The 13,824-nt window shown below is 43.4% G+C and overlaps 1 protein-coding gene across 2 annotated transcripts in view; it reads right to left on the reverse strand.

The window, feature by feature from the left end:
- Positions 1–609: 609 nt before the first annotated feature.
- Positions 610–13,824, reverse strand: part of grin2ba (glutamate receptor, ionotropic, N-methyl D-aspartate 2B, genome duplicate a) — a 145,527-nt gene continuing 132,312 nt past the window's right edge. For both annotated transcript variants that reach the window (XM_004563025.4, XM_014409421.3), the window contains exon 17: positions 610–8,537. In XM_004563025.4, coding sequence (XP_004563082.3) covers positions 6,255–8,537 — 2,283 coding nt within the window. In that variant the 3' untranslated portion in view covers positions 610–6,254. The remainder of the gene's footprint in view (positions 8,538–13,824) is intronic.

Here is a 13,824-nt window from a genome sequence, read left to right on the forward strand (position 1 = left end):
ATATATACCAGGGGTGGGCAACTCCAGGCCTCGAGGGCCAGTGTCCTGCAGGTTTTTGATCTCACCCTCGGTCAAGACACCTGAATCAAATGATTAGTTCATTACCAGGCCTCTGGAGAACTTCAAGACATGTTGAGGAGGTATTTTAGCCATTTGAATCAGCTGTGTTGGATCAAGGACGCATCTAAAACCTGCAGCACACCGGCCCTCGAGTTGCCCAACCCTGATATATACTGAGGTGTTGTTAAGGGTACAAAGAAGAGACTGTGGGAAAAGAGCCCTGTGGTTCACTGTTCTGACCTCAGTAAACACCTTCTTGGTGACTTTATGATTATGGTCCCTATTAGTGTCCATAAAGACCATAAAACAGGGTTTGCTGCACCTAATGATTGCCAAGTCACTAGCATGTAGGCACACTCTATCCCTCCTTAGTCAAGCCCTCTCTTTATCACATGCTTAAATACCAAGATGGTACTGGGCAAAAGCTCAGAATGAGACTTCCCAATGATGTCATAGTGGCCATGTCCATCATTTATCTACAGGCTATCACCAATTCTTTGAAATTCAGATAAACACCAAAAAGCTTAAGAAGAGACCACATACGCGTGAAACTTATAGTTTTTTATTATTAATACTCAACACTTCATTTTGTTCATCATGTACAAAGAGAAAGAATAGTCTTATGTCAGCACTTATAATTGTAGATATCAGTATGATCCTTATTAGAAGTACCTTAATGATGTTTTTTTGCAACTTTGTCATGATGTGGTTAATTTTGTTATTGAGATTACTTTGTTTCCATAAAAAAAAAAGAAAATGAAGGTAAATATTTTCCCCAGTATTCAGTATATACACAACCTGTACAATTATTTGTTTTTGTGTGGTTTTTCTGTTTGTACGGTGTAAAAATTTTGGCATTGTTTCAAAGTAAAGGGCCACAAAAAGAGAAAAGAATGGCCAAGAATAATATTATGTATACAATTGATATTATTTCTATGTTACATTTTTTTTGTCACCCACAGTTAATTCAATCAGGCTATGTTTGTGATTTCATAAACCTGTTAACCTTGTGAAATACATTTGGTAGCAACCCCTTATGTCATCGGCAATTTTCACCCAGTTAGCGCGACCGATTCTCAATCTGTGAATGATGACGGTGGAAAATCGCAATATTAAAAACAAAACAAACTGTACACAGTTTCGTAGAAAGTTTTGTGTGCGTCAGTAAAAAGCGAGATCTGTAACACACATTAAGAGAGGCTTAAAATATTTTCTGTCATGAATAAGAATGAACAAATCACACGGACCTTCAGAATAAATCAGCTATATAACATCACAGTATAGTTCCTTCTGTCTGCACCGGGTGAAATCACACTTATTTATTACAAAATTAGCAGTTCAGAGTCAATTATGAAAGCTGGAAATATGAGAAACTTCTCAAATACCCTTTATCCAAAACATACACATAGAAAAAAAGAAGGGGAAAAAAAAGCATTTTCAACAAGTCAGATTAACCATTACATCGCTCCCTGCAGACGACTGTCAGGCTGGTATTTGGTCCCATGTGTCATTAATACTGACAAACCCCCCCCCCCCCCCCGTACACACGTCATCTGGGGTGATATTTACATCCTCCACTCTCAGGATGTTCCAGCCTGCTAATTTGCCCCCCCCCCAAAAAGGACAAGACAAGAAAAGGAAAAAAAAGGGGGAAAGTGCCAGTGTTTTCCCCTATGTGAACTATCTGAACAAATGTGTGCAGAGAGAAGGGAAGCTGGGAACAATTTGGCCTTAAGGGAAATAAAGGCTTCCAAATGAGCCCTGCTTACTCTGCAGCACAGACCGATCTGAAGCTGGAGGTGCTAAAGGTCTGATGATAGCATGCTCACCGCAGCGCCAGGTACACCTCCCAACCAGTGGTAGCAAACTAGTTACCCTCCAAATCCTGACAAAATGAAATGAAATAAAATAAAATGTGGCGTACAGTAAGAAGATTTTCTGTTTGGTCATGCTGTTTATTGCAAATGAGGAGAATAAGAAAAAAATCTGCAAACCTAACAGAGTCTATGTGCACACTGATACTTTTTTCACTTTTCAATCAAGCCCTCTAGAGATACAAAAAAAAAGGGGGGGCAAAACAGAAGAGAGATGAATTTCTCCTTTCGGGGCTGATGAGAAGATTATAGAGACTTATTGGCATCAGTACCATACAGAATAAGAGCGAGGAAATCGCTTCTGACTGTGTGAAAACAAGAAAAAAGAAGAAAAAACCCTGCATATGTACACAACAGATTACAAACGATACTTCCTTTCTCAAACAGACAAATACAAGGTGGCACACAAAACAAATCAGGATCCGAAGCATATGAGTTGTTTCCAGCTGTCAAGTAGCACAGTTGAGTAACAAGCGAGTGAAAACGGTGCAACGGCAGTTTATTCACCCATAGCAAAGAGAAAAGAACAAAGAAACCGCTGCACAGAGACATGACGGAAGAGATGTTTCACCTTTTAATAAGGGGTTGTACAAATGCATTTCAGCTTCACATAACTGAGATGAAACTGCACTCGTTCACGGTTTTCTCCACAAGATTGTGCCTAAATCCTCAGCAATATCACAATATCAACACTGGGGCAAGTCCAGTGTGCATTTGTGTGTGTGTGTGTGTGCATGTGTGTATCTTCCTTATTTACCACAGTGATGTCTATCCCAAACAGAGATATAACAGGATAGGCCGGACTGACAATGGCTCTAAATTCTGTGTGCAATCACCGTTAGAGCCCACATCGAAAAAGAAACGGGCAACAAAAACAAAACAAACAAAAAAAATCCACAAATGTTTTTTAGGAGGTTTTTTTTAAGTTTTTTTTTTTTTTAACAAGGATCGCTGCTTAAAAATGAAGGATCACAATATACTGCCTCTATATGCAAATATCATCTCTGTATACATGTAATATTGTATTACATAAATGTGTAGATAATTGAATTGCGCTCGAAAAGCATGAAGAATAGCTTACCTTAAAAAGAGAGAATCTAACACAATCCAAGGGAAACTTAGCGAAGACTCCTAAAACTAAACTTTTCCCCTTTGTTTTTTTTTTCTGTTTTTTCTTCTTTTTTTTTTTCAAATCACCAAACGTCTACACCTACAGTAAAATTATCCTCTGACACTTTGAGTGAAAATAAGAGAAAAAAAAAGGGGAAAAAAAGCATAATTCTTAACATAATCAGTATACTGATTGGTAAACTATTATAATTAAGTAAACATGAGATCGAAAGAAAAAAAGAGCTTCAATTATATCACTTATGATTAGTAATATCTGTGTCTTAACTATATTTTGCATATTTTTGTTTGTGTGATTTTTTTTCAGTTTTTACGAGTTTTTATGTTTGTTTTCTTTATTTCTTAAATTGCTGTAAAACATATTGAAAGTTACATCCTGTCTGTCTGTTTACTGTACAAAGTGAAAAGATTTTTAAATATATTATTATTTACAAGGTAAAGATTTAACATACTAATGCTGACGCTGATTGATACCCACTGCAAAGTCTCCTTCTTCTTATTTCCTTGTTGAATCCCCCCCCCCCAACTCCCCGTTGGCCGTTCTCCTTCCTATACCAGCTTGCTTTTAATGGTTGACCTGAACTTTCAAAATGTGTGCATATAAAAATTCCAGAGATCCCAATCTGTTTATTAGGAGGGTGTGTGTGGGGGGCAGATGAGTCGGATTTAAGGCTAGCTCGATAAGTCTCGCTTTGACAGTGTGATCTGTGGAGCGAGGGATGAGGAAGAGGAGGAGGACAAGTTTTTGAATTTATGAATAGTTGTCAACAGAGTTAGTGTTTAAAAAAAGAACAGCTGTTATCACTCGATCCTGATTCGCTTCCCTCCACGCGTGTGCGCGTGCATATCCTCCCCAGTCCGTTCCACTGGTGCCTTAAGATATAGTGGTCGACAATGATAAAGATCACACTCCTCGGACCGGCGCTCCCCGCGCAATCTCCAGCAGCCCTTGAACTTTTTGACACCAACTAATCGAAGATCAGACCTTTAAAGAACTACCAGGGCTCCCTCTGTTCTGTACAGTAATGCGATGAGTCATCATCAGACAGCTTAGGGTGGGGGCGAGGGCAATGGGATGATAAGGCATGTCTACTGAGTGCCTGAACCTACACTGAGTAAAAAGTCCTGTCCAAGAAATTAGGCCTCTTCAGCTAAAAAGACTATGTACATCAGTCAAAGTAAAAAGCAATCAGCCAGTCTCTCAAATAGACATCTTCCTCTCTGCTCAAACTTCCATCAGCATTGTTGTCGCGGGACGGCAACACTCCTCCTACACATTTCTCTTTTCTTTTTGCAGCGTTTCGCCTACGTAAACGACAGCGCAAATATTAATCACACGTGATGTCCAAACAAAAGCTTACTGTGCGAGCCCCTCGGCCCGCTCAGCGAAAAGTAACGCCTTCGACAGGATACCGGTGAAGAGGCCGAGAAAAAGTTAAGTGCCTGATGACTGTCATTGTGTAACCTGAATAAAAACAAGTGTTCTAAAGGCTGCCAATGTTGTGAACTGAGACTCATCGGTCTATCCGTGACAATGGGACATCCTGAATACAGGTGGCTCATAAAACGCTGCCCACACTTGACATATGAAATACAGTTTTACAAAGTTATAAAAGATCTTAAACGGTATCTTGTATCTAAACCACCACCAGCAGCAGCAGCACTGCCTCAAAGCCCGCTGTAAATCTTTGATTTTGTTTTACTGCAGTTTTGGCTCATAAATGTGACCCCAAGAACGCCGAGTGGCCTTTATGAAGCCTGCCGGTCCGTCCTGGTGGTGGCTGCTGCTGCGCGAGGGCCGCTTGTGAACTTGGAGGACACTTCCACCGGAGACCGTTAAGGCACGTCCTTCCTCCCAAGCATCCTCAGCTCCCGTCGGCACGTCATCGTTCAAAAGAACACAAGTTCAGACGGACAGAAACCGAACGTGTGTGCGCGCGTCTGTGCACTTGTGATGCCTTTAAATGTTAAGTGTCGTGTTTCTGCCGACTCCAAATACATCTTCAAGATCTTGTTTTTCTACAAGGAGCAAATAAATGCATGAACATGTAGTAAGAGCATTCTACAGAAAACCAAAAACAAATATTTCTTTTTTCAAATTTAAAAAAAATCAGTTTTTCTGGCTTGTTGGTTGAGCTGAGAACAACTTTCCTCCTGCCACTAGGGGCAGACAGACTGCAACCACAGATGCTAAAAACAGCAGTGAAAGATTTTACGGCGAGAACACAAAACAAGTAAAAACTTAGTGATATTATAAGCAGTGTTATTATAATCAGCACTAAACATCTCTGTTATTCACAACTGTATCAGTATTACTGTTGTTCTTATACCCTGTTATTTTTTTCTATAAGAATATCTTATTATCATTCATTGATTGTATTTCTCACAGCAAACAAGATCAGCTCTTTTGGCGTCGAGGATAAGGAGGAGGAGGAAAAGCATGGGGGGGTGTGGGGCGGAGAGAAAGAGGAGATATTGAGAACTGAAGTGCATTGCGAAAAGAGATGGACAGACAGGGCTGTCTCCGTCCTGACTGAGCGTGAGAAAGACGGGGAAGCAGCAGTCATCGTCCCGTGTCGCCGCTCCAGCAAACGTGACCCTATCTACTTTTTCTGCTGTGACACTGGGGCAGATGGGCAGTTCAATCCCGTCTCTGCTCTCGCTGTCCTTCCTCGTGAGCGCTCAGCAGGGAGCCTTTCAGACAGCCATGGAATCGCAGCAGGCTCGACACGTCCCATAGCAGACTATGAAGAGGTGTCGGCCTCGTCGCGACGCCGACCGAGTACACTGACTTCTGCCACACTGGTGGATGGAAAATGGTAGACTTGAGTTAAGGGGAGGATGTTTATTGACTGTGTTTGGACATAAAAGTAGAGTAGCTTTGGCCATTTCTGAGAGAAGGGGGCGATATCCCACACTTCCTCAGGGTGTCCTGATTTGTTTCCCATTATTTCTTGCAAAAATCAAAACTTCTACGCATTATTTTATATTTCAGTCTCCACCTTTCAGTCTTTTCCTCCTTTAATCCCTTACCTCCCCTCCTCCCAATCCTAACATCTCAATATGGGCTAGGGTTAAAGTGTGTCTACAGCGTCTTTAAAGTCATCCCTGATCTCCTAGAACTAGATGCGCCTCTATTGCTCTCCTCACTCCCCCCTCCTTCGCCTCCGCTCCTCCTCCCATATTTGTCTTTCACACGTCAGACTCAATGCTGGAGAGTTTCTCATACACATGGCCATTGCTTCCGTTGAAGGGACGCGGGGGTCCGACCCCCAGCATGGAACCGTGGTGGTTCATTCCACCGAGGCTGAGCTCTTTCGGGAACCGGGGCGTCGCGCTGGACATCACCCCGGCCGCCGTGGCAGATGTTGGCAGATACGAAGTTGCACTCATCTGGCTCCTGAAGTCACTTCGGCTGTTTTTGGCAACTTGTTGCTGCTGCTGTTGCTTTTTCATGTAATATTGTTTGGCGCCGTGCATCAGACACTGGTCATCGCCAAAAGTGGGTATAAAGGGGTTTTGGTTTACCCGGTCGGGGTAAAGTGATTTGGATAAAGAGAACCCTGCCCCGCCCCCTCCTTCCATCAAAGACCTGTCCCTGTCTCTCATGTCTCTTTCCCCTATTGAGCGGCGGTGGACACCTTCTCCGCCTCTGAAGAGGCCCGACCGGCTCTCACCTCCGTAAAACAATGGGTCCCTGTCTCTTTCCCTTTCCCTCTCGGAGCCCCCGTGGCATTCAAACATGTGCGCAAAGGGGCTGCTGCCCTCCATGTAGCGTTCTTTTTCCTTCAAGCTAACACTTCTGGGTGGGGGCAGCATTCCACCCATGCCTGCACCGCTCATGCCCCCACCTCCTCCTAAGCCTCCCATCAAACTGCCCATCCCACCCAATTCGTCTTTCTGCAGGTCGACAAATGCGTCATACGAGTGCTGCCGCCGAAGTGGCTTACCGAAACCGCCGCTCTTCCGCCTCTGCTGTGCCTGAGATTGAGACTGAGGGCCTGCGCCCATGCCACCCCCTCCTCCCCCACCCGCCCCGCCCCCCATCTGTTCCAAAAGGTGGTTGTTGTCCTCGCTGATATCGTAGAGGTTTCCTGTCTTTTTACAGCCTTCACAACGCATGCAGGTTGCGGAGCTGGGACGACTGCCTCCCCCTCCCGAGGACCCACAACTCATGCCGCCACCATAGCCACCTCCATGCAATGACATCTGCTTGCTCCCCAGTCCCCCACTAGCCCGACAGTTCCTGCACTCCCACTCTCCCCCAGCCAATCCAGAACCTCCCCCGCTCTTTGAATCAGACTTCTTGGGTTTGCTCTGAAGAAAGTCATCCACTGGTACCAGGGAGGTGCAGGTACTTACTCCTCCATCTCTGTTCCCAGGACCCTCAGTCAAGTCCACGTGTTCCCACTGAGGGACACCATCTTTGGGCCGAAACTGGTCCAAATAAAAATCTCTAACGCTCTCCTTTTCTCTGAAAAGATAAGAGTTCCCATCATTGTTCCCTCCTCCACCTCCCCCGCTTCCTCCGCCACCCCTCTTGCGTTCAGAGGGCAGCAGCGGTGGGGAACCAGAGCGGTGCCCGTGATAGTGGTGGTGACTGATGTGGTAAGGTTTCCTCCTGTAGCCCAGCTCAATCTCGTCTAGCTCCCGTCTGGACTTGGCAGAAGCCGGCCTCTTCTTCAGGCTGTCCCGGTACTGTTTGCGCTTTTTGGCGTTACCCTCCAGGTTTCCGTACGTTACCGTGTGCGTGGAAATGTCTGACACATCTGAGCGTATATTCCCATCATCATCTCCTCTCCCTGGACAATAGCTATGTCCAGGGATGTAAGTGGAACTCGAGGCACCTCCTTTGAAGGAGAATTTCCCATATAGGTCGGGCAGGCCTCCCTTGAAGCTCTGGCCCGAGGGAGGAGTCTGTCCGGACAGCAGGTCAAACTTGCTCATGTTCCTGTGGGTCAGTGCTGAACAGGGCTGAGTGGTAAAAATAGGGGTCACCCCTCCACCCAGGCTGTCACAGTCAAACATGCCGCCCTCCAAAGAACTAGCGCTACCCAAACTATGGGGTCTGTTGGGAGGAGGTCCGCTAAGCCCTAAAGTTGAACCATGGTGGTGTAGATAATGGTCCTGATACAAATTGCTGTCCTTAAGATGCAGGTTGCTAAACGTCCTCTCCACCTCACTGATGTAGTCGCTAAACATGTTGTCTTCTGGCATGTAGGGTGGCTTGCAGTCAGAGTGGCCCGCCAAGCTGCGCCGATGTTCGGAGATGTCGTAAACAGAAGATTCACGACGGATGAAGTCCAAAGCGCTGTGTGGTGAGCCATTCACCCCTGACAGGGACGCCATGTTCTTGGCTGTCCGTAGGAGCCGCATGATGTTCGAATGGGTGTTGTTCATGGTGGCTGATGGCGAGTTCAATGCAGAGCTGCTTTTCTCCTCAATCTGCACCCCATGAATACAGCTGTAAATGCCCTGTGTGGGAGAAAAACAGGTGAGAGGAGGCATTAAAGGGTGCACATTTCAAACATTTGTTATTTGACACTGCAAAATCCTTCTCCTCACATATAAGGTCTTAAATAATCAGGCCTTATCTTATCTTACAGACCTAATAGTATCACCCCAATGGAGCACTTCGCTCTTGTACTGCAGGCTTACTTGTGGTTCCCAGAGTATTTAAAAGTTGAATGGGAGCTTTCAGCTTTAAGGCCTGTCTTCTGTGCAACCAGCTTCCAGTCTGGATTCAGGAGACAGACACTATCTCTACTTTTAAGATTAGACTTAAAACTTTTCTTTTTGATAAAGCATATATTTAGGGCTGGATCAGGTGACCCTACATCTTCCCTTAGTTAGGCTGCAATAGGCCTAGGCTGCGGGGGAGGGGGCTTCCCATAATGCACTTCCTCACTCATTTCTTTTCACTCACACTGTTTATATGCCAGTCTGCAGTTAATCATTCGTTATTATTAATCTTTGGCTCTTTTCAACAGTGCGTTTTTTATCCTGTCTCCTTCCCCTTCCTGTCAAAAGGGAGTTTTTCTTTCCCATTGTCGCCAAGTGCTTGCTCGTCTGATTGTTGGTTTTTCTCTGTATTATAGTACGATCTTTACCTTACAGCATAAAGGTGATATGTAAATAAAATTGAACTGGACTGAACTGAATTGAATTGTAACACAAGCCAACAGAGGTGTTTTGGCCACAGTGTCCACCCATCCATCCCACATATCTGACAGAAGCGATAAAGTTTTACATCAGTCAATCCAGGTTGTCTACATAGACCAGGTAACCAAGGGCACTAGATTTATGATTTATTTTAAAGATGGGGGGTGAAGCTACCTGGAGAGGACAGGACAGGCCTCACGACTGAAAAACACACAAACCCACCAGCAATCAGTCAATCTTATTTAATGTCGTATTTTATGTCATCTCTTCACAGTGGGTACAAAACTGGAAATGCACTGATATGATTCAAAATTTATGTTTCGTGGTAGTTAATGGCACAGAAACACAACCAATGACATCAGATGTGTCGTCTCATAAAAAAGATGAAGGGGAAAAAAAGAGCCGGTGTGTTTAATGAAAAACTTTGAGACGGCAAAGCAAGCAAACATAAAAAACCGCTACGGCTTTCGGTATCGATTCTGTCAACACCTCGCTGTATGCGGTAAGGGAAATAGATGTCCTTTATATACAGAAATGTGGCATATTCACTGATGTGAAATAAAGTGGGGCAGTGCGAGTGCGCAAACAGTGTGAAGATTCAGAGAGGATAGTGTACCTTGATGGGTGATGATTGATAAAGGCCAAGTGGCTGGAAGAACTCCTCGGACCCCGCCAATCAATACTTTTACTCAATGTGATTAGAATTCAGCTGAACAATATCCTTCGGCAGTTATTAGGGATGAAGAGAAAGGCCAAGCCAAGGAGACACTAGCTGAGCATCATAGTGACAGAAAGACAAACTGCTCCATTTGCATCCAGTGATCTACGATACAATATTCAGATAAAAATGGATGTACAGCAGAGCGCAAACCAGGCTTGACAGATGGGGACTGTAAAGTATCGGATCAATTCCCGACAATGATTTTACTCATTTTTTTCCCTGCAGATGACGACGGGAACCACTGTTAGAGATCAAAGATCATCCCATTGCAGAGGTCAAGGTCCCGTCATAAGGCGAAGTCTGTCTTGGATGTCAGATCTTCTTCTTCTCCTCCTTTTACCCAACAATATCATCACCTGAGCCTGACTTTTCCTTTCCCAAGCCACTTGTTTCTAGTAATTAATTAGTTACATGGACAGTGGCTGCATTGCAGCAGAAAGGCTTCATCCCTCATTCTTCTTTTTAAATAATGTTATTACTTCTTTTAATTTCACAGTCGGTTAACAGCCAAGTACGCAAAGCTTGACAGTGGCTAAAACTATGAGGTTAATATAAATACAAAATGACTCAACAGTATTCAGGAAAGCGCACACGCCCACCTTTGTGAAATTCCTCTTTTCTTTTCCCCCAACTCAGAACCATCTTTTAATGTTTATCCGGTCCTTCTCCATGTCATCTGTGTTTCCTTTTTTCCATCTGGCTGTTTGTATAATTAGTCATCCCTTCATCGCTTTTGTTTTTCTTATTTTATTGTTCTGATTACACCCCACCTGCTGCCGAATCTGTCACATCCTCCCTCCCGTGACATCTATGATATAATCAACTTTTGGGAAGATTTTTTTTCTGCGACATTCAGCTTAATTTGCCGGCAAGCTTCCCTCATTAGCACTTAACCTGATAGCGGAGGGTAAAATTAACATTGTAACGATTTACAGGGCGAGATCGAGATAAATATTTGCACTTTTTTTTTTACATTTCTTTTATGCATGAATAAGCAGTAGCAACCAGTCAGAGAAAGAATGAGAAGCATTGAGTCTAGGACGAGACTGCATGCTTAATCTTCACCAGCAGATTTTGTCTACTCTGCAGGCCCACATAAAGTAACAGTTGGCAGGGCTGGTTCCACAGTAGCTGATTGTTTGGTCAGGATGTGTAAAAGAAATAACGGCGGCCAGAGAACTCCTCAGAATCCAAGGTATCACATCAAAATCTATAAGAGCTCCTGATTGCAAATAGAACAGCGTCTGAACAGGTAGCGGCGTATAATTTAATACAGCCTGAGCGTGCTGTAAGCATGTGTTCCTTAATGCAAACGAACTTAGCCATGACGCGATCTGAGGCCTGTGAAAAGTGGAGCGATTAAACCTCTAATACATTTACAGTTCTTAAGTCATTAGAGGCTTTTAAATCAATATAATTAATTTGTTTCAGTGATCCAGGTGGGACCTGGAGGAGCAGGTAGCCGGGGGGAGAACTGCTCACAGATCTGCCGAGGGGGGAGCGCTAACCGACCGTGAAGCCATGACCGGAGCCACGTGACTCACACCAGCCGTGGCAGATGTCTCATTTTTTACACCGCCGAGCTTAAATGTTAATTGCTGCAATAACAATAAGGTTTATTGGATTATGCTGTGAAATTAAAAAAGCGGAATCAATCGGAGTGGCAGCGTAAGAGAGGAAAAAGAGGGAAGAGAAAGCACACGGCTGGAGAGAAAACACTCAAGTAAATGAGAAGGAGACAATGCGACGTCTTGGCCAAAAGATAATAAACAGCAGCTTCCACTGTTCCACAATTCCCGTGATCTGTGCTACACATGCAAATCGACGCTCCCAATGAATATTTCCCCTGAATATTTTAACATGCTGAATCATCTGGCTGTATTTGCGGACACACAGCGTTCATTTATTTTGTCACATCGCAGCAAAGACGCCGGTAATTTCTGTAAATGAGAGCAATCGCTGAATGTTACACAAAGCATAATTGATCTCTGATCCGGTTCCCATACAAATTGTAATGATGCAATAATGAACAACAACAACCAGCCTGTCTATGGAAAGGAGAAATCGGCTGACATTTTAGCAACAAGTATGCCATGCTCGTTCTACAAAAAAACAGACACGGACAGGCGTAAACGACGCTACAGCACAGGCGCAAAATTAACACCACACAAAATAATCAAAGTTGAGCACTGGAGCGGAATATGAGAGCAAGAAGGGGTACTTTTTTCTACTTTTTTTTAAAATACAAAGCCTTGTTTTCTTGGCACAAGCCGACCCAGCACCACAACAGCATATCAAATGGAGGCGGAAAGCAGCAGTGTGTGGCTTCTCTGCTGTAAATTAGCCACGTGGTTTAGCATGCAGTGTTTCACCTTCACAGGCGCACAGTGAATTACACCGGAGCCATGTCAAAACAATTGGAATGCAAATCAAATACCTTGGGGGTGACTTTGGTCTCCTGGGACCCGGTAATCTACCCTCTCCGGTTCCGTGGCTGATTTTTTGTTGAGTGAAGTATTGATTTCAGCTCAGCATTTTGTAAATATTTACCTCATGGGCATCAGAAAGGCCAAGGCATCAAAAGTAAAGGAGAAAGCTCTCTCTATATGTGTGTGTGTACTTTGGCAGCGGTAGTTTGATTTGGGTAAGTGGAATGCATCTTTGAATTTTTAGAATCTCTTAGGCCTTAAAGAGTAAAGCACCTTCATTTGTGAGCCATTAGAGACAGTAATGAAGTAATGAGTAATGATGGTGACTTCACAGACGAGGACGATTCAGTTACGCAGAGGTTAATTTGAATTATAGCCAGCTGGATGTCTTGTACCACCTACTTTAGAGCAGCCTTTCCACGACCAAATAACTGTACTGTTTTGGCTGCTGTCATTCATACCTGTGAGCTGACAATAATAATTATTACAATGAAGAAAATTGTGGAAACTGTTATCACTAGTCGCTAAGCCTTCAAGAGGTACTAGTCATTTAATCTAATTGTTTACATTTTAATTGATGCACAATACCAGTAAATTGTTGTGTCCAATATATTATGCAGCCATCTGCCACTAGATGGAGCTGCACCCCCGACATCGTTGTAAAAAACTTAAAACTCTGTTAATTGAGGCCTTATATTGTAAGTTAAGCATATTGTTGTATTATTGCCTTGTTGCCAATACAAGCTAAGGGCTCAGTTACATGGGCCTAGAGACTGGTTGGCAACCATCTAGCAACCACAGGGAAAAAATGTATATTTCCCAACTTTTAGGCAATTGCTTGCTGGCTGTTGTTGGGTGAAATAAGTGGCAAAAAAGGGCGCTACACCAAACTGTGAGGAATTTTTGAGTTATTTTTGACCAGAATATGTCCCTCTGTGTTCTTATATAGCGAACGAATATTCATTTGTGCAGTTTCTCTAAAATTAGAAATATCCTGTCTCATATTGATGCTCAGAAGCTAGTTCATATATTTATTACTTCTAGGGTGAATGTTGCGATTTATTATTATAGGGAAATCCTAAAAACTCCCTGAAAAGCTGTCAGTTGATCCAAACGCTGCACCTTGAGTACTGACAGGAACTAGAAAGACAGCATGTTTCTCCCACACTGGCTTCTCTTCACTGGCTTCCTTTTAAATCTAGAATTAGTTTAAAATCCTTCTCCTCACTTAAAAAGTTTTTATCAGACTCTATCTTATCTTAAGGGCGTCAAAGTATCTTGTCACCCCAATAAAGCACTTCCCTCTTCCCAGGCTTACTTGTGGTTTCTAAAGTATTTAAAAGTAGAATGGGAGGCAGAGGGTTCAGTTTTTATTTATTTATTTATTTATTTATTTATTTATTTATTTCACACTTTGTACAACAGTTTCCACAGCTAGTTCTTTCAGACA

The sequence above is a fragment of the Maylandia zebra genome, linkage group LG4, assembly GCF_041146795.1.
Source record: "Maylandia zebra isolate NMK-2024a linkage group LG4, Mzebra_GT3a, whole genome shotgun sequence".
NCBI classification, from domain to species: Eukaryota; Metazoa; Chordata; class Actinopteri; order Cichliformes; family Cichlidae; genus Maylandia; species Maylandia zebra.